At 41.3% G+C, this 25,954-nt stretch overlaps 2 protein-coding genes across 6 annotated transcripts in view; both read right to left on the reverse strand.

The window, feature by feature from the left end:
• Window positions 1–25,954, reverse strand: part of LOC310703264 (kinesin-like protein KIF16B) — a 97,692-nt gene that overhangs the window by 11,735 nt on the left and 60,003 nt on the right. For all 5 annotated transcript variants that reach the window (XM_083495429.1, XM_083495430.1, XM_083495432.1 and 2 more), the window contains 3 exons: window positions 17,288–17,410; window positions 16,817–16,906; window positions 4,458–4,541 (listed from right to left, as the gene is read on the reverse strand). In XM_083495429.1, the coding sequence (XP_083351555.1) occupies window positions 4,458–4,541; window positions 16,817–16,906; window positions 17,288–17,410 (297 nt within the window). The remainder of the gene's footprint in view (window positions 1–4,457; window positions 4,542–16,816; window positions 16,907–17,287; window positions 17,411–25,954) is intronic.
• Window positions 18,165–25,951, reverse strand: LOC310703317 (uncharacterized protein). Its single transcript, XM_083495610.1, has one exon. It carries the CDS (start codon window positions 24,886–24,888, stop codon window positions 22,984–22,986), a length of 1,905 nt encoding a protein of 634 aa, XP_083351736.1. The 5' UTR covers window positions 24,889–25,951; the 3' UTR covers window positions 18,165–22,983.

A 25,954-nucleotide genomic window follows, 5' to 3' on the forward strand; every position in this document is an offset into this window, starting at 1 on the left:
CCTGGAAAAGACCCTGATGTTGGGAAAGATGGAGGGCACAAGGAGAAGGGGACGACAGAGGACGAGATGGTTGGACAGTGTTCTTGAAGCTACCAGCATGAGTTTGACCAAACTGTGGGAGTCAGTGGAAGACAGACGTGCCTGGCATGCTCTGGTCCATGGGGTCACGAAGAGTCAGACATGACTAAATGACTAAACAACAACAACAACACACATTCACAGCCATATCCCAAGCGCAGAGTTGTTCAGTGCTCATTTTGTGATGTCCAAAAGACTGCATCTTAACAAACCTGGTGCAGGTGTCCAACGGCGGCTAAGTTGCTACTTTTAAAGGGGAGTAATTTTAATACTAAATTTTGTCATGCTTTACTTTCCCTTCTTTAAATACACATACCCGCACAGCCATGGTTTTAAAAACAGTCAAATAATGACAGCTTTCCCCTATTTATAGTTATCAAATGGCATGAATGGATAAACAACATTAACTTCTATTCATTAACTTTAATCAACAAAATTCTTGGCTGTGTCAGTCAAGACAGATTTAATTAAGCAAGGGTGGCTTTAAAGTTAAATTGCAGTACTTAAACTGCTGAACAATTAATTTAGAGTTTTACCATGCAACAGGCCCTCATAGACCACTAAATTAAAAGTTGACAAAATAAGCCAGAGATTTAGGCTTAGTTCTCACTGAGCTGGCAAACTCATGCCTTCACTTCAGACTGCAGGTGGGGACACATATGACTGAATGCTCCACCTCACCAAATAAATAAATCCATGAATACAGAAAACTAGGGTGTCAGGGGAAAGGATAGGCAAGAACTGTTCTCCCTAACGTCTATATTCAGGGAAGTTTTTTGTGAAGAGGAGTGCTGTGAGTCCCTATCTGCAATTTGGACTGATAAACCACAGATATCGTTTTGCTAGCTCAGTGAGTTCTTTTAGAAACTTTTCCTTCAAAGTCTTATCTAACTACTGTGAACAGCAGCAGCGACAGAAGAAGAAGAAGAAGAAGAAGAGTTTGGATTTGATATCCCGCCTTTCACTCCCCTTCAGGAGTCTCAAAGCGGCTAACATTCTCCTTTCCCTTCCTCCCCCACAACAAACACTCTGTGAGGTGAGTGGGGCTGAGAGACTTCATAGAAGTGTGACTGGCCCAAGGTCACCCAGCAGCTGCATGTGGAGGAGCGGAGACGCGAACCCGGTTACCCAGATTACGTGACTACCGCTCTTAACCACTACACCACACACATTATTGCTTAACTATTTTCTGACCAAAATTTTTTTTTAATCTTTGAGAAATCTTATTGTTTATATTTCATTTTAATTTCTCGTTGAAATACTTTTAACTCCCATATGGGAAAAAATACCTTTCAATGCTCTGTGCAGTCTAGTCTGATGTGAGAGAAAGCTTTTCACAGAAAGCTAAAAATGAAAGAACTGTACCAGTTAACGGGACTCTGTTTTACCATGGGCTATTTCTGAATCCACACATTTCCTCCAATAACAACTACCAAACCACCATTCACTGAGGTTCACATCCCACCATGGATTCTCCTGCACAGAAACTGGTTCCTACATATGCATTAAATTTGCTGAAGTCAGATGCTTGCAAACTACCAGGAGAATGCAAACAATACTACTAGGCTACTGACTAGGTGAGAAGCATCCTTCATCAAAGCAATAAACATTTACTGACAGGGATGTCATTCTCTGCTTCCCAGCTGCATGTGGATATCTACAGTTGACAATTTTCAAAGCCCAGCAAACCTTGCTTCCTGATCAAGGAGCAGCGCTCAAATTTTTGCAGCCAGCCACCTGGTGCTAATGGCCTTTTGCACTATCCCTCGAGGTGACAAGCAGAGACAGCATCTCAGCTGCTGCCAGCCAGTTCCATAAAGAAAATCTTGTCTTGGCCTACTGACCTCAGACGAATGTGATCGTCTGCTTATGGAATAAACTGACTTTCTATGTGAAATGAAGGGACCAGCCAGGCTGTTTGATGTAAACACAGTTCATTTGGTTGGCTTCCAGTTATGCTCCCCCCCCATCCCCCCGAAGTTTAATTTGCTTCACTTCTATTTTATTTCCACCAGTGCCTCCTAACCGGATGGTGTTTTGCTGACTGCTGTTAAGCTGGCTCTCTAGCACTGAGATGCCTTCAGAAGTAGTCCACAATGAGAGCTACTTTTTGTCTGAATGCTGACCTAATTATGCTGATTGCTGTGCTGTTTTCCTGCTGGGATGCCTTTGGCAGCAATCGATGTGAGCGTTGATCTTCTGGCTGTGGCATAGCAGGCACCTTCAGACTGGTACTATTAATAGTGCACTTGGAAGCAGCAAAACACACTTTAAAAGGATGTGTTTTGGGGTGTTCTTAGGAGCTCCAGTTCAGAACGAATTGCTGAAAACTTGGGGAAGCCCAATGCTGATATGCAACTGCTGGGGGGAATGTAAAAGGGCAGGGGGAATGTGTGGGAGATGGGGAACTAAATATTTTGCCTATTTGCTGGTGGTCCCCATGTTGTCGTCGTCCCCTCCCCCTGAGCTTTTGGTGGGTCATATGCAACCCTCCTTTAGATCTTCTTGCTGAATGCGAGAACGTTGATGGGTGAGGCAAGCCCATGTGGTCCTGCACCTCTACATAGCTGTCAACTTACAGATTTGAAAATAAGGGACCAGCAGCCTCGAAAATAAGGGATCAGCAGTCAAAATAAGGGATTTTCCCAGCACAGGTATGTTTGACTTCTGAGCCCCTCCAAGCCAAAGGCAGAAAGCCCAGCCAGCAGCCAAACGAAGCCTCGAGCTGTGGTTCCCATAGCGCAGCAACCTGGCAAAGGGGATGCAGCAAGGAAAACCACCATCACCTCTCTGCTGGGAAGCGCTGAGCAAAGGCGAGTCCCCAGGCAACGTGGCTGATTTGATCGGCACAAGGCATGCAAGCTCCACCCCCCAGTTGTTCTTAGACTCCTTATTGGGTGAGCAATGCAGCCAAGCAACACAGTTGGAGCCTCCCTCCTCCCCGGCCGGCAGGGAGGGAGAGGAGCTGCTTCCTTTGAAACCCGGGAAATTTAAGGGACATCATCAATAAGGGACAGCAGCGGGCCATGGTGCTGGGATAAGGGACTGTCCCGCCATATAAGGGACACTTGACAGCTATGCACCTCTACCATGGTTAGACATTTATACTGCTGAGAGAGGACTGTACAGGACGCTATTCTAGGTTGCATCAACAGAAGTATAGGGTACAGATCAAGGGAAGTAATAGTACCACTGTATTCTGCCTTGGTCAGACCACTCCTGGAATACTGTGTCCAATGCTGGGCACCACAATTTATGAAGGATGTTGACAAGCTAGAATGTGTGCAGAGGAGGGCAACCAAGATGATCAAGGGTCTGGAAACTAAGCCTGATTGAGGAGCTGGGCATTTTTAGCCTGGAAAAGAGGAGACTGAGAGGAGATATGATAGCCATCTTCAAATATCTCAAAGGCTGTCACATGGAAGAGGGAGAAAGCTTGTTTTCTCCTGCTCTGGGAGGTAGAACTTGAACCAATGGCTTCAAGTTACAAGAAAGGAGATTCCGACTAAACATTCGGGAAAAACTTTCTGACACTAAGACCTGTTTGACAGCGGAACAGACTCCCATGAGAGGTGGTGGACTCTCCTTTCTTGGAGGTTTTTAAACAGAGGTTGGATGGTTATCTGTCATGGATGCTTTAGCTGAGATTCTGCCATTGCTGTGGGTTGGACTAGATGACCCCCAGGACTCTTCCAACTCTAAGATTCTATGAGAATTTTGTTTTCTTTACTCTGAGATACAGTAGTTAATAGTTAGTGCCTGTCCCATGCACGAATAGTCAATGCATTAAAGGGAAGTACATATAGTAATATTCTCTGTGTGTGTGTTTGTGTGTGTGTATAATGCTGGTATTGAGGCCACAGAATCTGCATCTGGTCACACTTTTATAATGAGAATTCTGGAGAACTTGAAATTTTGCATACTGTTTTGTGATATTTTGGTGGTCTAATAAAACTACTGCCCTTATACATATTTTGGTGGGGCGTTCTTATGGGTCTATATAAGCTCCCTTTACCTTTGATGTGAGCCAAAACAGCAAGTTAATAATTCAGAATCAAAAAGATCTATAAAATCTTCCCTCTGTTCTAAATACTCATCTCATTCCCAACCTCTTAGCCCTCTAATGAACATATTTCCTACAACTCCTACGATGCTTCTTTACAAGACCATAAGAATATTTCTGATCTATGTGCCACATTACTTTATGATATACTGTTGCCATCTTCCATGCCAAATGAAGCAGCCGCAATTGCCCATTTACCAATGGGCTATTTAATTTCTACCACATGGAAATGGCTCCTATTGGTCAAGCAGACAGAACCGTGTAAATATATCTAAAGGAAGTAGTTTTTTAAAAAATAAAAATAAAATTCTATTACCTCTAAGTGATTCCGACGCTCTGCGATGACTCGTTCATCTTTGTTTCCAAAGAGCTTCTTGGGAGGAAATTCTAACATAGCCAGCTGCAAGACGCAACAGAGAATGAATCAACTGAGAAATGTTCTTAGCAATTATGAAATAAGATACAGAGGGGAAAGGATGTACATGGGTAGCTTGCTTGTACAGCATTAATGGCAACAGCATTCTCAAACTCATTTTTAATATACAGTGGTACCTCGGGTTACATATGTTTCAGGTTACAGACTCCGCTAACCCAGAAATAGTGCTTCAAGTTAAGAACTTTGCTTCAGGACGTGAACAGAAATCGTGCTCTGGCAGCACGGCAGCAGCAGGAGGCCCCATTAGCTGAAGTGGTGCTTCAGGTTAAGAACGGTTTCAGGTTAAGTACGAACCTCCGGAACGAATTAAGTACTTAACCCGAGGTTGTAATTGTGGGCAGGACAAGCCTATGTCAGTCAAACTATCACAGAGTCTTGTGCTTTAAGGTTACTTAAGTGTAAGTCCCACTAAACCAGGTATGTCTGGCATATTATTGCACTACAAATGTTTTACAAAAGAACTGAAGAGGTCATGCGTATACTAGATTATAACCTATGGTTATAACCTAAACCTAGATTATAACCATAGGTTATAATCCAGTATACACAAGACCTCTTCAGTTCTATTGTAAAACATTTGTAGTGCAATAATATGTCAGACATACCTGGTTCAGTGGGACTTAGGTAAAGGTAAAGGGTAAAGGTACCCCTGCCCGTACGGGCCAGTCTTGACAGACTCTAGGGTTGTGCACTCATCTCACTCTATAGGCCGGGAGCCAGTGCTGTCCGCAGACACTTCCGGGTCACGTGGCCAGCGTGACAAGCTGCATCTGGCGAGCCAGTGCAGCACAGGGATCGCTGTTTACCTTCCCGCTGGTAAGCGGTCCCTATTTATCTACTTGCACCCGGGGGTGCTTTCGAACTGCTAGGTTGGCAGGCGCTGGGACCGCACGACGGGAGCGCACCCCGCCGCGGGGATTCGAACCGCCGACCATGCGATCGGCAAGTCCTAGGCGCTGAGGTTTTACCTACAGCACCACCCGTCAGTGGGACTTATACTTAAGTAAATGAATTCAGCAGTTAGGCCTTAAAATGCAAAAAAGCAATCTGGAGAAGGAATTCAACATTACAAATGTTTCATCAGCCTAAGCCCAATGGAGCGACCTCACTTCTCCTCCCCCTGTGTGCTGTTTTGGGGGGTCTACCACACACACCCGAGCCAATGAGGGTCATGGGGGGGAGAAGGCCTGTTGCGCTTGTGTAAACCCTTGCATTGGCTTCTGCTAGCGGGACCAGTTAGTTGAATCCGACCCGATATGCTTAACAATCCTTCTTCCATTCTTTGGAGGCAATTTTTTAGAACTGCCTAGAATTCTAAGCCACTTTGTCATAGCCTCAAAACAGCTTCCAAGCAAGCAAGCAAGCAAGCAAGCAAGCAAAACGGTATTTAAGATAGCAGGGGGAATGCAACAAAAAAACCCCCACCCCAAAGCAGTTTTTACTAACTCAGGCTTTGTTCGTGCCACCCACTGAGCCACAGCAGTTAGCTGAAATAGGTGTTCCTTGCAGCCTTTCTCCAGAGGCAGCTACCAAGTTCGGTTTTAAAACTCCGCAGGAAGACTGTTCACAGCCTTTGGCAATTATGATAAAGGCTTTGCTTCTTCTTGCACTGATGAAAGATGAAGCAGGGCCCCGTTTGAGGAATGTAATTATGACAGCAGCCAAAATAGGCAGAGGTGGTTTCTACGATGTGTTGATTCTATGCTTTGAAGGGCTTTAAAAGTCAGCATCTTGAACCGGAAGTGCCTTGGCAGTCAGCATAGATAGACGTACCACAGATTGTATTCAGGAGGCAGGGGCACAATGTGGAGCAGCTGATGTCTCCAGCTCATCACACAGAACACATGTATTATAACACACACACACACACACACACACACACACACACAGACACACATCTATCTATCAATCATCTGTCTATCTATCTATCTATCTATCTATCTATCTATCTATCTGTCTATCTATCTATCTGTCTATCTATCTATCTATCTATCATCTATCTATCTATCTATCTATCTATCTATCTATCTATCTATCTATCCCCTTCAGGTATGATGATGGAAGAAAGGTGGGATATAAATGCAACTATAAATAAATGAAATAATAAAAAAGCAGTGCCAGTTTTTTTCATTTTCAAAGTATAAGAAAATCTGTTTTAGTGCCCCCAATACAGATTGTGGGTGTGAGAGGGGGAACTTTTAAAGAAAAGAGAAGCAGAGTATGAGCAGAAATAATTTTTAATGTTTCATTATGACTTGATTTTTGTGCATTAGCCTTTCAAATCTACAGAGAGAAATATTAAAATAATGTCACTTTAAGCATTAAGGTATTTAACATTTTCAGGCCTAGATTTTCTCAGTTTTTCAAGGGCTATGTCTGACTTCTGATCCTTTGTCCTGGTTTTCTATGTCTGATTCGAGAAAAATCAGAAGTGGTCTCTTTCTGTAGATAGTCAGGGGCTGCTTCACTTACTTTTGAGCTTATAATGAAAAGGGGGAAAAGTGTCCTAGTTTAAAGTTTTTGAAGTTTAAACAAGTAACTCAAGCCTCATCTTCTAGAGAAGTCCTGAAACTCCTCGAGTAAAGGAACTGGACAAAAAAAAAAGTTCTTAAGTTGGAAGTAGCACTATATATTTGGAAATTTGACAACTCTTATCTTTCTTGCCTTGGAAGATTTCTCCAGTAACTTATTTGAGGATAAAACAGCTTTTGCCTACATTTCTACAGAGCTTTCAAGAGGCACGGTAAGAAAGGCAAAACTGCCTTACTTATAGCTTATAGCTTCTTACAGCAAGCAGCTCTAAAACAGGTCAGAAGGGGAAATATAATTTGAACAAACATTTGATTAAAAAAGCCAATTAAGGCAAAGTAAAACCTTTTTCAAACTTTTTACAAGGGAGAAGAGTATCACCTAAATCAGGTCAGGTCATATTTCTGAAACACAACAGTTCAATCAAATAAAGGGTTTCTTTCGTCCGTTTGCTGTCCTTGGTTCTGTTTGAAGAACACCAAATCTTATGGCCTAGGTCCCTGAACTGCTTGTACTGTCTTGGCAGGTCACAATGATGGGATGCAGGGCTTCCTATTGTCGCATCTGCAATTTACGGAAGTGCATGACTGGCTATGATCTACTGATCTCTTTCTCCTTGCCAACCCCAAAAAGTAGGGGTGCTCTCTTTTTTATATTGGGAATTGTTCTGTTAAATTCCATTTCCTGATGGCATCATGCTTAATACCTGGTCTATAAATTATGGTACAATATTTTCATCATAGGCTAAGTTGACATTAATTAAACTAAAAATGACAGCATGGCTTGATTTCCGTAGCCAGAAAAAAATGAGCAGAATCCCACCCACTTCCACATAGACTTGTAGAGGAGATCTAGACACCATGGTTTATTGCATTATTATTTTAACATCGGTCTGCCCGATGTTATTAAGGAAACAAATTAAATTCTGCAGAAAAATTTTATCCAGATTAGGGACATCTTTCATTCCCAAAAGCAATTTTTTGGGGGCCTAGCTGGATATAGCAGTAAACACTGGTAGTATCATGGATGATAGGTTACATCATTTGATAAACGACTTCACCGTTGTGTTCATTATAAGTAGTCTAGGGTAGTGTTCATACGCAGAATTCTAATAAAAAGTGAGTGGAGTGCAATTTAGAAGTTCATGCAAACCTTTTATAGTGCTATAAACACTATGGAGCCTTAACTGGATTTTAAATTGCGTACAAAAAAAATCAGGACTAGTAAAGCCACGGGCTATTTACAGAAATAAATTTACCATAGAACCAAGTTTATTCCCTCAAGTCATACCAGTTTTATCCTTATGTGTTCACTGCCCCAGCCCTTTTTACTTTGCTTCATGATAAAGTAAAGGTAAAGGACCCCTGGACAGTTAAGTCCAGTCAAAGGCGACTATGGGGTTGCAGCACTCACCTCGCTTTCAGGCCAAGGGAGCCGGCGTTTGTCCACAGACAGCTTTCCGGGTCATGTGGCCAGCATGACTAAATCGCTTCTGGCGCAACGGAACACCGTGATGGAAAACAGAGCGCACGGAAATGCCGTTTACCTTCCCGCCACAGCGGTACCTATTTACTGTATTTTTCTGTGTGTAAGACGCCGCCATGTATAAGACGACCCCTATTTTTTTAAACCCAAAATTAAGAAATTAAATTGTTTCGCTTTTTTGGAGGGGGTGGGGGAGGTCACTTCCGCCAATCGCTCATCTGCCTGCCCGCCACTTTCGACTGCACACCTTGCTGCAGCCGCCAATTGTCTGTCCTCTCGCTGCCACCAACAGCCCACCTGCCCACTTGCCGCAGCTGCTAATCGCCTGCCCAATTGCCACAGCCAATCACCAACAGCCACAGCCAATCGCCAACAGGCCTTACTGCAGCCACCAATCACCCACCCACTCGCCGCTGACAATCTCCTGCTTGCTGCTGCCATTAATCGCATGTCCCCCCTCTGCATTCACTGTCTGTGTATAAGACAACACCCAATTTTTGCCTATTTTTTAATAGCAAAAAGTATTGCCTTATACACTGAAAAATACGGTATCTACTTGCACTGGTGTGCTTTCGAACTGCAAGGTTGGCAGGAGCTGGGACAGAGCAACGGGAGCTCAGCCTACCGTGCGGATTCGAACTGCTGACCTTCCGATCATCAAGCCCAAGAGGCTCAGTGGTTTAGACCACAGCGCCACCTGTTCTTTTTACTTTGCTTCAGGATATGCTCAGCTATATCCACTGAATTTCAAGATATGCTATGCTAATACATATATATTGTTGTTGCTGTTTAGTCATTTAGTCGTGTCCGACTCTTTGTGACCCCATGGACCAGAGCACGCCGGGAACTCCTGTCTTCCACTGCCTCCCGCAGTTTGGTCAAACTCATGCTGGTAGCTTCGAGAACACTGTCCAACCATCTTGTCCTCTGTCGTCCCCTTCTCCTTGTGCCCTCCATCTTTCCCAACATCAGGGTCTTTTCCAGGGAGTCTTCTCTTCTTATGAGGTGGCCAAAGTATTGGAGTCTCAGCTTCAGGATCTGTCCTTCCAGTGAGCACTCAGGGCTGATTTCCTTCAGAATGGATAGGTTTGATCTTTTTGCAGTCCATGTAACTCTCAAGAGTCTCCTCCAGCACCATAATCCAAAAGCATCAATTCTTCGGTGATCAGCCTTCTTTATGGTCCAGCTCTCACTTCCATACATCACTACTGGGAAAACCATAGCTTTAACTATACAGACCTTTGTTGGCAGGTGATGTCTCTGCTTTTTAAGATGCTGTCTAGGTTTGTCATTTCTTTTCTCTCAAGAAGCAGGCATCTTTTAATTTCGTGACTGCTGTCACCATCTGCAGTGATCATGGAGCCAAAGAAAGTAAAATCTCTCACTGCCTCCATCTCTTCCCCTTCTATTTGCCAGGAGGTGATGGGACCAGTGGCCATGATCTTCGTTTTTTTGATGTTGAGCTTCAAACCATATTTTGCGCTCTCTTCTATATTCAAGTTACAGATAGGTAGCTGTGTTGGTCTGCCATAGTCAAAATAAAAAAAATCCTTCCAGTAGCACCTTAAAGACCAACTAAGTTAGTTCTTGGTATGAGCTTTCGAGCTAGAAGTGTGCATGCACACGAAAGCTCATACCAAGAACTAACTTAGTTGGTCTTTAAGATGCTACTGGAAGGAATTTTTTTATTCTATATTCAAGTTTATGAAAGAGTCCCACGGATCCAAAGAGTGCAAGCCAGGGATCTGTAAAGCTTTCCTGGATCTAACCCACAGCCTTTATAGTCCAGCATCTTGTTCTCACAGCTGCCAACCAGATATCTGTAGGGAAGTCCAGGAGCAGAACATGGGCACAAATGCCCTCTCCTACTCATGAACTCCAGCAAAAGGTATTTAGGTACACTGCTTTCAATGTTGGAGGTAATCTGGCCACCATGACTTGTAGCCATTGGCGGCCTTTCCTTTTAATCTTTTAAAAGTTGTCCAAGTTGGTGGCCATCAACACATCTTGTGGCAACAAGATTCCATAGCTCAGCTATGTACTGTGTACTACTTTGACTCTTCCCAACATCTGGTTCCTCTGTTCTCTAGAACTGAACATAGCTTTTCTATATGTGGCCAATTTTTTTAGAATCTTTCCTGGATAACGATAAATTTCTCTTTCCGAATACTCATCCAGAATAGTAATGAATTAACTACTACAATCTGAATGTATATCTAATGTATCTATGATGACGATCATCTGTTTTGTTTTGTTTTTCAAACGTGACTTCCAGCTGTTCACTGAGGGCCAAAGAACACAGTATGTTACACATATACTTTTTTAAAAGCATGTGTACAACAGGCTACTGCTCAACTTCCTGAGCAACTTCCTGAGTTTTCTTTTGGTTTTTTTGGTTTTTTTTTTACTTCAAGTGCAATATTATTATTTGTTTATGTGCCTCTTCTCTCAATTTGACTGACATCCTATGCCCTTTTAAAATGTGGTGGTTTTTTGAGGTTGTTGTTTTTATTTTGATTATATATACTATGGTTTTATATTCTGATTTTGTTCTGTGAACTGCCCTGAGACCTTCGGGTATAGGGCGGTATATAAATTCAACAAACAAATAAACAAATAATACTTTCATTTTTTTTCTTTTTTTGCAAAAGCTGTCGCCGGCACTCCAATCAGGACTGGAACAGGAGATCAGCAAATAGCTTTTCCAGAGTTTAGGAGTTATATCTCCCTCCTGCCATGCTCTAGTCTGGGTCAAATTCCTCCCATCCCTGCAGCAAGGGAATGCTTAACTTTATCTGGATTGTACTATTTATCTGAGCAAAATAATAGAGAAATGTTTTTTTTTGGGGGGGGGGGAACGGACAGACTGAAACCTTCCCAAATTTTTACACTTAACCTAATTTACGCTGAACTCCATTTAGTTCAAATTGCACTAATCAACTGCACTACACAAACAGTTTTCAGGGATGCCAACTAAAGAGGACAGTTGAGTATTTACATGCAACAGTGCAGGTTATATTTTCCATTTACAATGGAAATGCTACAATCATTTTACGCTATTGGTTTTTAAATACCAATAAAGATGCAAACAAATGCAGAAATAAATAAATAAATAAATAAATAAATAAATAAATAAAGTATCTTTGTAGAGCCTGGAATAGCTCTTTTGTGATCTAACACATTGAACGCAGCTGAAGTACCATTTCTTTTCTTTAATGCCCCAAGGAGTGTTTTAAAAGCAAAACAATTTAAGCAGGGACCAATACTGGCACTCTTCATACCTTAAAACATTTGCTTGTGGCTCAGTTTGTAGAGCATGAGACTCTTAATCTCAGTTGTGGGTTTGAGCCCCACATTGGGCAAAATATTCAGGGGGGTTGGACTAAAAGATCGTGTTCCCTTCCAACTTTACGGTATTTTATGATTTTATAAATGTGATTATCAAAGGAGAACATATAAAGAGTTGTATGTCTTAGAGGCACAAACTATTGTAAGGCTATGCTTGCACAATCCTTGGCTTTTTAGTGGGTTCCCCCACTAAATTGATAAGAATGTATTGACTAGGTTCTGACTTGTCTGATCATTATGTATTCTAGTCACAGTCCTGAAATTGACAGGGTCTCACACTCTGGCTTCTATGTGAAACAAAAATCTCCATAACCACATTAGCGTGCCCCTCCAAAGATGATTTTACAGTCCCCTCTAAAGATGATTTTCTCACTGCACAGAAGCTCAGCTGGGTAACATCTGGCAGCATTTATGAAACCTTCTTGTCTTATGAGACCAAACAGTGCTGTAAATTTCAGCCACCATTGCCTCTGAGAAATGCTAATAATGAAAACTCATCAAAGGATAGCAATAATTCTTAGTGTTGATGAGATGGATGTGTTTCTGACTTCTCAGAATTAATAGCAGGCCCCAGGGTCTAAAAGAACAGCTGTCACATAGAAATATACCTGCAGACAAACAAACAACCTCCCTTTAAGTTAAATCTGGTGCGAGTAGTAGCAGATCTTCAGAAAGGGAAAAGGGAGGGGAGTGCAATTTCTGCTTTACTCCAAAGCATTTTTAACGGTATTTAAGTTTAGAAAATCTATACTGTGTTTATACAAATTGCACAAAGAGGTGATTAACCAAAAATATAACAAGCAAATTTCAGATAAGCTTAAGGTCTTCTGCACTGAGTATCTCTTTGCACTTTTTAGAGCTCAGATCACCACCAGCAGCAATACACCCCAAAACCAGGGAAATATTGTCAAGAAGATCTTCAACATCAGGAACTGAGAGACAAGCAGCAAAGGCAAGAAATAAATCTGTACCAGCTGGAATTTTATTGTTATTATTGTTACTATTTAAATTTATTAGTCACTTCCCTGACATAGATGCTAAGCAGTATGAGAGATAAAATTGAACTGAAGGCTCCATGGGGCCAAACATCAGTCCTCAAGCACCACCTCATGAAAACAATATCCAAGTAGACCTGGAAACACGACTGAGGGATGCCACCCCCCAGGGGCCCCCATCCTGTTTTGCCACTTGAGGAGAAATGGAAAGTGACTTCCTGCCTCGCTGCACGGGTATTGGTGCTGATTTCAGGCAAGCTCTCTCATGCTCTGCAAGATCTCGCATGATCTTGACGAGATCTTGCTGGAAATTGGTACCGCTTCTCTGCCCCGAGACGGCGGCCTCACCCTACCCAATGGCTGGGCTGACCCTGCCACCCACCTGTCTCTCCATAAAAATGCCACAGTCGTGGTATTGAAAGCCACTGAGAGATCAGGGCTAAAAGGGACATGATTCTCCAGTTTCTCTCCTGACAGAGAACTTCTTACAGAGCAACTAAGGCAGTTTCCATACCCAAGCCGGACCTGAACCCAGCTTGAAATGGATCTAGAAAATTTGTTTCAGCCTGGATTTCTGGACCACTCATTCAAGGACCTTGCTCCAGAAGGAGGGAGTTGGTGACCAATCAGTAATGGCTTCGATTTTCTAGATCCAGTGAGGGTTTCTTAAGGAAGAGGAGGAGGCTTGGTAAATATACACTATGTACAGCCATGTAAATAAATAGAATAAAATAACCGAGCGTACTCAGCTATTAATTGGTGGAATTCATTAACCGAATTATATTTATAAGCTCTTTGCTACTGTATGGAAATATAAATAACAAACCACAACAGAATGACTCAGTGTGTATTCTTAGGGTCAACAAAAAGCTTAATTTCCTTCCCCCCTCCATTTTATCCATTTCTATTTGCAGTCCACTTTTCCTCAAGTGTTGATTCTATGCAGTCAACATGCACATTGCTTCTTTATAGCATTAGGACCGTGTTGTGAAGCGCCATTTTAATCTAACATGCTACAAGGTCAGGAAATAATGAGTCTCTAAATGCCAGCAGACATTTAGGCATGATTTAATACCAAATGCATAATTAATACCCAATGTTTAGTGTTTGACACCACCAACATATTAGTCTCAAAGTGAGCACGTCCAACATTTTGACTGGATGCATTCATGTGGTCATCAACAACAACTTGTTTATCTGACTCGACAAAATAATATGCTGCAAAATTTCAAAACTGTAAGATGACAGCATTTCTCTTTTAATAAACTGTTGGAATTTTACCTCCCATGATAAATCAATATTTCAACACACTTCTTTTGGAAAAGTGGTGGCGGAAACATGAAATGCATCTTTAGATTAAGAATACAGAGGCAGTAGCCCAGAACTGAACAGCTAATGAGCTATAAAGTTCACCTCTACAGGACATTGCATAAATTAAGCAAGCATGCATTTCTCTATGTACAATAAATATAAATCTGGAGTTAGAAGATTGTGAAAAAGAGCCCTGCTACAATAATGAGCACACAGGATTTGGGATTCTGCCCCCGCCCCTTTTGACATTAGATATTTGAATTTATGGACCTTTAACCATTCTTCTACTTAAATAGCAAGAGTGCTATTTTAAAGCTCACCCAAAACCTCTGTAATCATGGGGTTGGACCAAAAAGTACAGTGGTGCCCTGCAAGACGAATGCCTCGCAAGACGGAAAACCCGCTAGACGAAAGGGTTTTCCGTTTTGGAGGTGCTTCGCAAAACGAATTTCCTATGGGCTTGCTTCGCAAGACGAAAATGTCTTGCGAGTTCCTGCGGGGTTTTTTTCCTCCCCCCCTTTTTCCCAAGCCGCTAAGCCGCTTGACAGCTGATCCGCTAAGCCGCTTATCAGCTGATCCGCTAAGCCGCTTATCAGCTGATCCGCTAAGCCGCTTATCAGCTGATCCGCTAAGCCCGCTAATAGCGCTAATCCGCTAATGGGCTTGCTTCGCAAGATGAAAAAACCGCAAGACGAAGAGACTCGCGGAACGGATTCTTTTCGTCTTGCGAGGCACCACTGTAAGTGCACATACAGAAGCATACCATTTCACAGAGACATCTAAACTGCATTATATTCATTTACAAAAATATGCAAATACAATAAGCCTGCAACTTACGTTGGGGCTACGAACTGGGGAATGTGCCTAAAGCCAAAATTCATAGAGTCAAAGCACACTGGGTTCAGTGACAGGTGGGAATGCCAAAGTCTTTTTTCCTGGACGCCTTCCCCACTTTTCCATTTCTTTGTTCTTTTTTGCCAAGTGTGTACAGCTGAATGCACACAAGTTAAATGCTCATATGTTGCAAGCTTATTGTATGCATTTTTAAACTACTAGGTACTTCTATACCATAAACCAGGGATTCAGAAAATTGTCAGTGCCCAGGAACACAACAACAGAAACACGGGAGCTTCTACAACGAAGCATATATAGAAACTGAATTTAAGTACAGTGGCACTTCGGTTTTTAAGCATCTCAGAAGCTGAACGTTTCGGTTTTCGAATGCCAAAAACCTGGAAGTAATTGCTTCCATTTTCAAACACGCCTCAGAAGTTGAACAGCTTTCGCTGTGTGTTTTTCTTTTATTTCCATTGACTTTGCCGACTGCCCTTTACGCCTCGGTTTTTGAACATTCTGGAACGGATTACGTTTGACAACTGAGGTACCACTGTACTGTTAAATTAGCACATTTCCCTTTAAGATCCGCTTCTCTTAACTAATTTAACAACAAATACTCAAAAAGACACCTCAATCAATTACAGTATTAAAACACTGTTGGCAGGGGAGGGGGGTGTCATTTTGTAGTGAAGAGAGAAGGTGCTTTCTGTTGTAACTTTAGATTATCCAGAGCAGAAGACATTTGTGAACTTCCGTGGTGAATGTGCACAACTGATTTATAAACCAATACTAGAAGAGGCAGACAGCTGAATACAGCATCATGCAGTAATCCTCTAATACTCTGAAGTTCACTTCACTAGAGTTATGAATAAAATGTCCAAAGAAAGATTACCTCCAAGCAACTATTGTTCTTAATGGATAAAACACCTGTCCTGAAAAAGAGGACATAACTGCGTCATTGTGGCCTTTTTCACTCTTGAGCTCTACAATGATCATCTGCAGGCAGCCATCCTTTCCCCTTTAAGATTCTCACACTGACTGGGGAAAGCTACTATCATATTGTATGACCTGCACTGATCTCCCCAAGTTTTTCCTCAGCTACTAGGAAACCAACAGAAGCTGTGGAATAAAGAGGATTACAGGCACTTTATGATCCACTGCTTGGTTTTTCTTCTGCACTTTTTTTTCTTTTTAACCGAGGATGTTTCCAAATCCTTATGTTGCAAATCATCGTGTTTATATATTAAATGAATGTTTTCCAGAAAATTACATAGAATTTTTCACAATTAAAAACTACTACAACAGAATGCTGGGAAAATACAAGAGAAACGGTAAAAAGGTAATGCAGAGAAAGATTCAGTATGTTCATGAATTCCTCTACACTCAAAAATTTCAGAAGGAACCAACACCCCAAATATCTATTTTGAACTTTTGTTTCAGTGATATTATAAGAAACAACAAAATCCTTCTGTAATTTTGGTAGGCTTCATAGTGAAACACACACACACACACACACACACACACACACACAGCCTTGTAAATGATAGCACAAAAATCCTTCCAGCGCTTTCTCTGACAAAAGAAGGAAAAGGAACAACATGTAAGTAAAAGACTGAATCATGGTAGCAGATCTTGAAAGGATCATTTGTAGCGGAAATACAATAAATTGTGCGTTCCTGGAGCAGAAAAGGCAAGATGAATACAAATGTGGATATAATTTAATTAGAAACTTACCTCTGGGTATTTTAATTTTAATGTTTGATGCATTTCCCTAAACCGACTGTACCGCCTGAATACTGTCCACGTCTCATCGAGGACTGATATCTGTTATGAAGCGGTGAAAAGGAAAATAGCAAAATTAAGATGAATGAAGCATATATTGGAACACAGATACTATGGCTCCCTGCAATGGACAATTTTCTCCCATCAAACTATTATTATCGGGACTGGCTCATCTTGTACATGGGGAATAAATGCATTCATTGATACAGGATTTGCAAGAGAACCACATCCGCACAATTGACTCAGTGGGCAAACTGACAACAGAACGCAGAGCTGATAGTAAAATCCATAGAGAGTGCCCGTGGTTTTAAGCTTCCTATAATAAATGCATCCAGCTTAGATTCTTCGTGAATCCCTGTAGTTCTCTCTCCTCCCACTCTAACACACACCCCTTTCATTTTAAAAAGAAGTTAAATTTCTTACCTTTATTTCATATTCACAGTGCTCATCCATCCCTTGTCCACAAAGGACATAGCGTGGAATACTAATTTTAACTGGATTCTTTAGGTCATCTGGGTTTGTTTTAACAGAGCGGCAGATCATTCGCTATCAAATGAATATCAAACAGGAAGAACAAATTAAAATGTGCATCACTTCATGAACAACAGTCTGTAAGGCCAGAAATACGTTTTCTGACGGAAAAGTAAAATAAAGTAAGATTGTTATTATTATTATTAAATGGAGGGTTTATGAGAAGCAAGTGGTAATCCTCTTGCAATAGTTCTTTCAGGGGCAGAGAGGAAAATGGAAATAATCTCTGCAAGTGTTGCTTACTCTTTTCGCAACCTTAAGCCCAATGAAAAACAGATAATAAAACTTTATAACCACTTTTATGATCACGTAAGAAACACATCTAAAAGCCTGTCTGTTGGAAGGAGGTGGGGAAACAAATTCTGACAATTCCTCTTTCTCCTGAAAATCTCTGACAGAAGTTTTGAGAACCTCTGGAACAATGTGAGAGATGTTGCAGGCTCCTGAAAGGAAAGGAGGAATTGGTGAAAATTACTTTCCAGTAGGAGCCTCCACTGGATTGTAGCCTCTTCCACAAATTGGATCCTCTCCATTTACAGAAGGAAAACTCAGAATGCAATCCGTAGTCACAAGCCTTTCTGATCAGAAAGAAAGTAACCTTTGCTGCATCAAGGAAAGCTTAAAGAAAGCTGGCAACTTGCTATTCCTTAAAATTGATCATTCGGTTGGTTTTTCTATGATTTTACTAACATATTTATTAAAATATTTCAGCATATGGTGAAAGTAGCAATCTGTACAAGATTACGAAAAAAGACTTCCTATTATTATAAAAAAACTATTTTTAAAAATCATACAGGCACCAATAGCTTTATCAACTGATGTAGTTTAAGCCATGAAATCAAGGCCTATGCTTACTGACACTGCAAATTTTAGTGCTTCTCATCATAAAACCATGTGGGTTTTGAAAGTTCTCACTATCTCCAGATAGCACTTGGGTAGCTGCCCTAGACAATGTAAGCGATCAAACGCACAACAAATTCGGTGGTTTTACTTGGCACCACCTATAGAACATCTCTGTATAGAACGGACCTCACTCTTGAGGAGTCCTTAAAATCTTACAAGCATAGGCTTAGCAAAGCTTGACAAAATAACAGCACACAGAAATGTTAACGTAGCAAACAACAAAAGAATTGGTTAGATAGTTCTGTAGAAGTAGTGTCTTGAGGATGGGTCTCTAAAAATAAATCAAAGCTGCATGGACTCAGAACGTATGGCAGCCGTGCAAGATTATATCGACAAGGTTGTTTGTTTTTAAGGAAACAGTGATAAATAACAAGCAGCAGGAGGAAACCTATATTGAGTAACACTGGAGGGATATGCACCACACGCTCTTTAATGGTGTTCTGGGAGGGATAAAAAACAGCAGAGTCCTGTGCCGTGAGAGGGTCAGAGAAATAGTGCAGACTATGGCCAAGGTGGGAAGTCACATTAAATCACACCTTAAAACAAACTATGTATTCGAGCCAGTCTATGAACGGCCTCATATAAGGCAGGAGTGTACCAGGGAGGGCAGAACTATCAGCCAGCTAGACTCTGGGATGAGTGGGAAACATGGATTTTATCACTTATTCAGGCAACTCTTCTCCAGCTAAATCAAACACGATGAGCCCTCCTAGAGCCATGCATAGCCCCCAACTTATGAGCTCCTCCCTCCCTTCATATGCAGAGATTAGAAGTCTCTATTCCCAGTCTGTGTCGGCTAATAGTTTGCAAATCCATCCAAACAACCAACGATGGTTTGTGCTTGCATGCATACCTGGCTTGTGGCCCTGGCTTGCAGGAAAGGACAAACCATCTTTGCCCGTTCTCTGCATGCAAGGGAAGAAGGTAGCACAGAGACTAAGGAAGTGGTTGCCAGTCGTTGCCTGCCCACAGACTACTTGAAAATTGTCAAGTGTCTTGATGGATCATTGTAGCAATTGACTTTTTATCATTCAGGAACAGAAACACCCTCATTTTGGGAGGAAAAAGCTCAGGAAACAAATATCCTTTTATGGGCGGGTTCCATACACATAAATACATACAGTGAGGGGGGAAAGTACAGTGGTACCTCGGTTTACATATGCTTCAGGTTACAGACTCTGCTAACCCAGAAATAGTGCTTCAGGTTAAGAACTTTGCTTCAGGATGAGAACAGAAATCATGCTCCGGTGGCACAGCGGCAGCAGGAGGCCCCATTAGCTAAAGTGATGCTTCAGGTTAAGAACAGTTTCCGGAACGAATTAAGTACTTAACCCGAGGTACCACTGTATTTGATCCCTTGGTCTTGGTCATGGTGGCTACTTTGGAATCTGCTGGATTGATTGCTTCTCTCGACAGGTGTCTTTTGTACAGGTACTGTAACAAGCTGGGATTACAGGTAAAACCTCTCCCTTATAGCAGGTGCTTCTAATCTCAGCTCATTACATACAGTGAAGATACCAAGTAGCCTGACATCTGGTTAGTTGATAGGGGATCAAATACTTATTTCACTCATTCTAATGCACATCAATCTCTTGCTTTTGTCTTCTGGGTTCCTGGGGGTTTTCCTGTTGTTATTCTGTCTCTCGCAGCTACAATAAACCTACCATTACAATTGTGGACTGGTCATTTCTTCATCAGAGGGCAAACGGGCAAATTTAGCAGGGGATCAAATACTTTCCCCCCTCACTGTAGCATGCATAAGAACAAAGCATTTCCACATTAGTATTATTATTTGAATTTATATACCACCATCTCAGGGCGGTTCACAGAACATGTATGTAAGAGGGAGGGATATTGCCTCCCTCCTCCCTCAGTTTTGGAGCTGATATGACAGGCTGGTGCTGAAGGAGGAAGCCAAACCACCTCTTGGGCATCTTTTGAATACTATTTAATTAAGCTGCATATGCACACATTTTAAAAATACAGCCTTGGAACTTCAGAAAGTTTACAAGGAAGATTAGAGAAATCAGAAGCATAAATTAAAAACTAGCCAATATAAAATAAAAACCTACATTAAAATTAAAAATAGAAGCAACGCAAAAAAAGGAAGATAATGTAAAACATCAAATACTTGACAAAATAAAATATATATGACTTAATTGGTACCTAAGAGAAAGAAAATTGCACCACGTGAATGTGTCCACCAACAGGGTGCCAACACAAAAAAGGCTGTTTTCTTGATAACCACCCATCTAAACTTGGAAGTTGGGGGTTAAGCCAAACCTCAGAGGAAGGGCAGGAAGTACATTATCATTCTACACGGTAAGGCTGCAATAATATGCACACTTATCTGGGTCAAAACTGCAAGGAATTGGTGGGACTTCCTTAAACAAAGATGTGTAGGATAACTCTATCCAAAATTAGCTATCCTTGGCCTCTATTCGTTTTATTTCTCTCCTGGGCCATATACCTGCAGATGTGATGCTGGTTTCAGAGTAAAATGCACATAACAGGGCTGATGCAAGTTGACTTTTCGGTCCCCTCCTCCCTGTGGAACTGGCTCTAAGAACTCCAAAATGCTCCACTGAAGGACCGGGGATCTTGCTAAATGGGAGCGAATTGTGGCATGGGGGAATGGGGGGGGCGGGGGCTCTCCAACAATTTATTTAAGCATGCCCTTTAATCCAAGTTTAATCCAAATTCTTTATGGCATGATGCCTTGAAGATGTCTTTTATAAAGCAGTATGCTAATTTGGATGAAAATAGCGTATAAAAGGGAAAATAAACCAGTAAGACACTGAACAGTCTCACTTCCATTACAAACTGAAGTAGTAGTAGTAGTAGCAGCAGTAGTAAAAATAAAGGGACCCCTGACTATTAGGTCCAGTCATGGCCGACTCTGGGATTGCAGCGCTCATCTCGCTTTATTGGCCAAGGGAGCCGGCGTACAGCTTCCGGGTCATGTGGCCAGCATGACAAAGCCGCTTCTGGCAAACCAGAGCAGCACACGGAAACGCCGTTTACCTTCCCGCCGGAGTGGTACCTATTTATCTACTTGCACTCTGATGTGCTTTTGAACTGCTAGGTTGGCAGGAGCAGGGACCGAGCAACCGGAGCTCACCCTGTCGCGGGGATTCGAACCGCCGACCTTCTGATTGGCAAGTCCTAGGCTCTGTGGTTTAACCCACAGCGCCACCCGCGTCCCTAGTAGTTGTTTTTAAAAAAACAAGAAAGAAAGTATGTGGGTATCCACATTTGTCATAGTTCCACATATTTATGCAACAGCAAAAAGTTACAAAATGAAGTTTTCCCTTAAGAATTTTGTGCTGTGTTAGAATGGTAACTTGCCATTTAAAAGAAGAAAACCCAGCTTAGTGCCTACTTTTCCTTAAGGCTATTATTGATATTATGACTCTGTCTATTGAAAGATTTAGCAGTAATGAGCATAAAGGTGTCATTTGAGGACATAGCATGAAGATTAATTTCATAACACTTTTCTCTTTGATACTTAAATAAATGCTGGTTTCAGGACAGATATCATAATTGTTTCTTATGGTAGTTTCACGTATTACTTTCCCTGTCAAGGCAACTCATCTCCCCATGGGAATTGTAATGTTTGAAATCTGAATTGGGTGGTTTTTCATTTTATTTTTGTGTCTCAGTATATGCACACTATCCCAGCATTTATACACTAATAAGTGAGCTATGTATTGACAGTTTCAAGGCAGTCCACAGAAACAAGAAATAAAAACACCCTAGCAATCAGATCATGTACCAATGAAGGTGAAGGCAGCAAAAGTTTTATTCAAGAGGAGCAAAAGGGAGAAATCATTGCATCAGCATTAAACCCGCAAACAAGCTGTTGCTTTCCATTAAATCATTTTTGGATTAAGGCAGAGAAGCAAATCTTTACATGACTTCTGACTGCTAGTGTTGTATTAAATCTTCCCTGTTCATACAGAGATCAGTTGCCACATCTATGGATGGTTGTCGTTGTACCTCCAATGTAAAATCATGCCTTCCCAAATGTGAAAGTGTTCCGAATTGAAGATACAAGTGCATGAACATGAAATACCCAAAACTCAGTTCCTAGATTTTTTGTCCGAAACAGGGCATGAGGATATTAGTGCCTTCCTCTCCTACCATAAAGAATATTTAAAACTGATGCTTAACACCAATAAGGTAAAGGGACCCCTGATCATTAGGTCCAGTCGTGACCGACTCTGGGGTTGCGCGCTCATCTCGCTTTATAGGCTGAGGGAGCAGACAGCTTCCGGGTCATGTGGCCAGCATAACTAAGCCACTTCTGGCGAACCAGAGCAGCACACGGAAACGCCGTTTACCTTCCCGCCGGAGTGGTACCTATTTATCTACTTGCACTTTGACGTGCTTTTGAATTGCTAGGCTGGCCGGAGCAGGGACCGAGCAACGGGAGCTCACCCCGTTGTGGGGATTCGAACCACCGACTTTCTGATTGGCAAGTCCTAGGCTCTGTGGTTTAAATTTCAGATACATCTTGGATGTAGTGTAAAGCAACTCTGAGCTGAAATTTTTGCATGACTATTTCCGTAACACAGCCCTGCTTGCTAAGACTTAAGTATGTGTCTCATCTGAGAGATTATTTACATGAAAACACACATTTGATTTGCATTATTTTGAACATAGCATCTAAAAAGCACCCAGATTTACTGTCCTGTCAAATGCAGCATTAGCTTAATGGCATCTTCATTTGAACTGAAAGTCAATTTCCAGATATATGGTGGAGTGCTAGGTTGGGCATGACAAAAGGGTGAAATAGTTCTCAGCTGGGTAAATCCCTCTCTCTGAGAAATGCAACCCAAACTGTGGGATGAATCACAGCCAACCTTACCTGCATGAGAAAATACAAGCTCAATTTCAATTAGATTTTCTTTCTCCAGGACAACTATACACTTGAGCTCACTCAAACAGTGCAGCTGAATTTTGTCAAATTGCAATTGGTCAGCCAGGGAATGTAAAGGGCTAGGAACTGGGCAGAAGATACTATCTTCCTCTACAAGACCTACATGAGTATTTGTAAGGACTAGTGATCGGATTTTGCCCTCTAGTTTTACTGTTGTATACAGCAGTATCTGAATTTCTCCTAAAGGGGGCTTATTGATTCCCATGTTTCCATGCAACATGTAAACCAGATCAGCTAAATTGGCCTCAAAACGGCATGAGAGACACACACCATTTTCAAAAACCAAATCGGAGATTGCTGAAGCCCAGTCAAGTGAAAGGTGCAACAGATCTCCTTTCAGGAGTGGGTGATTTAAGTAAGAAGACTCAGATGATGATATTACGATGCTAAGTATGTCATGGCAAATTCTTTGTGTGAAATATTTGTTAAAGGTAAATATTTTCATTATATTTTCTTCATTAGAACACAAAAGTCTGATGCTCTGTCCAGCATAGCCAATTTGGATTTCTCTTAATGTAGTAATTGGGAAAACATGAAAAATTTCCAGAGAGTCCTGACTGTTCTCCAGTGGATTGGCTGATGTAGTAATGGCATACAGGACTGAACCAAGTAAAAGCAAGCATGCAGGCTCTGGTCCAGTTCTGTTACGGTTTCCTACAGCAATCCAGTAGATTCCTTTTAACTCATCAGGTTTGGCACAAATTTCTGGCAAGATATAGCTCACATATTGCAACAGTTCATCCTGAGAGCACAGCTGCAATTTCAGAAGCCCATCTGAAAAGCACACAAAATTTTGCTTAAGCACAAGGCTAGTTTCCAGTTTTTCCCTTCTGGGAAAGTAAGTATATCTCTCAGAATGATCTGCTGTACACATATCAATTGAAATGCCGGAGTGTAAGAACTTCATATCTTCATCTTTTTGCACAGGACTTCCTGGACTGATACTTGCATCGTGGAAGCTATTCTTGTTCACACCTAAAAGAAGATTTAACTGTATTTTTTTAATAAATGGAAAGTCTTTTACATATGACACCATTTGTGTGCACGTCTCATTTTTGTCACACAGACTGGCCAGACCTTTGATCTGCTTAGAAAACCAGCTACTCTTAAACACTTGATAGTTGTTATCACTGTAAATACTGGAGAATTTGCTGAAGAGATGTCCCAGCCCATAACGCTGCTTTGTTCCCACATGGGACTCTGGGAGAGGTCTCTGGCTGGCATTCGTAGCTCTCTCATCTAACTGCTGGTTTGGAATCTGGGCACAAATTTGGGGGATCTGGTTACTGTGTTCTCTGAGAGAGCGAGAAATGCAAGCTCCAGACTGATGTTTGGCAGAGGCTAAAAGTTCTGAGGGAGGAATACGGCAGTCAACAACAAGATCAGATTCTGCTCCCAAACTACTGGGTCCCCAGATTGTAGTAGCTAAGCCTGTGCTGTCGAAATGAGAGCATGCAGATTTGCTTCCTGATGAATGAATCATTCCATATCTGTCATGAGCCTGAAGATGAAAATCTGCAGAATATTTGGAGCAAGTTCTCTTGCTATTTATGACTTTGGGTTGATTTGAGTCACATTCATTACTGCACAGCCAGCGGATGTATTCTTGTCCTAACTGTCTTTTTTTATTTGTAGTTTTTTGAGTCATGCAGAACTCCGGGACTCTTCTCCAATGAGGATTGAATGCATCTATGCTTTCGTCCTGCTTACTGGTGCCTGCTATTCTTGTATCTTCACTTGTATAACATTGGCTGTCATTAGTAGGTAGAGCGAGAAAGCCATAAAAGGGTATTTTCTGTTTAAAATGTCAAAAAAACAAACACAAAAAGGCACTTCTTGTGTTTAACCGAAAATGTATTCTCATGTAAATTTTCAGATGAGGATTTTATTGTTTTGTTCAACTCTGGATTAAACAGCATTGACACTATGTTAAATCAGTGGGATCAGTTGTGATTCCAACCCATAATTTCCCTTTAGCATAATCTTGCATTTCGAACAGTATCCATTTCACTGAGGTAAATATTGAAGAATCGATCCACATCCCTAATGGCGGAGCTACCGATTTGAAAAATAAAACTGAAATTTATATTATCAGTCCCCCAAAAGAAGCAAATGTTTTGATAAAAATCGCCTAACCAGCTTTGATAAAAAGCTGTTATTTAAGCATGTCTTTTTGCTCAGAAAACAGGAAGGAAAGCATATTACCAGAAGCAAAGAAACTTACTGTGAAAACTAAAGTTGGGCACCTGCAACAGTTTGCATGCGGTATTTCTGTATTATGACTGATCATTTGGAAAAGTGAACTTTAATTTTTCCAGATTATACGGGCCATGAACAACTGACTAGAAGACTGTGCCCTCTCATACCATTGACATAGGTTGGAATTCAGAGCAGGTGATTGACTGATTGATTGAATCTAAGTTGCAGGATATCAGGGTATTCAACCAATTACTTACACCTAAATATATAAATATTGTTTCTAAATTATAGATCGCTTAAACTGTTGCAGTGTCAAAAATATATATATAATAATAACAAACTATGACCAACCAAAGTTTTACCAGAGCAGAAGCTTTAATTTTAAGCCTTATTCCATTGGCTATTAATCTTGCAGGAATACAGAATTATAATTATGCTGCAAAATGTTAAAGAAATTTAATTACAGAGCATGCCATAATTTAAGATGAGCACTTCTTCAAGATGACAAGCTATAA

The sequence above is a fragment of the Podarcis liolepis genome (genome assembly GCF_965112155.1).
Source record: "Podarcis liolepis genome assembly, chromosome: 3".
Lineage (NCBI taxonomy): Eukaryota > Metazoa > Chordata > Lepidosauria > Squamata > Lacertidae > Podarcis > Podarcis liolepis.

Bases quoted from the DNA above. Each gene is read 5' to 3' on its own strand.
- LOC310703317 (XM_083495610.1), bottom strand. From the start codon at position 24,888: ATGACTCAAAAAACTACAAATAAAAAAAGACAGTTAGGACAAGAATAC.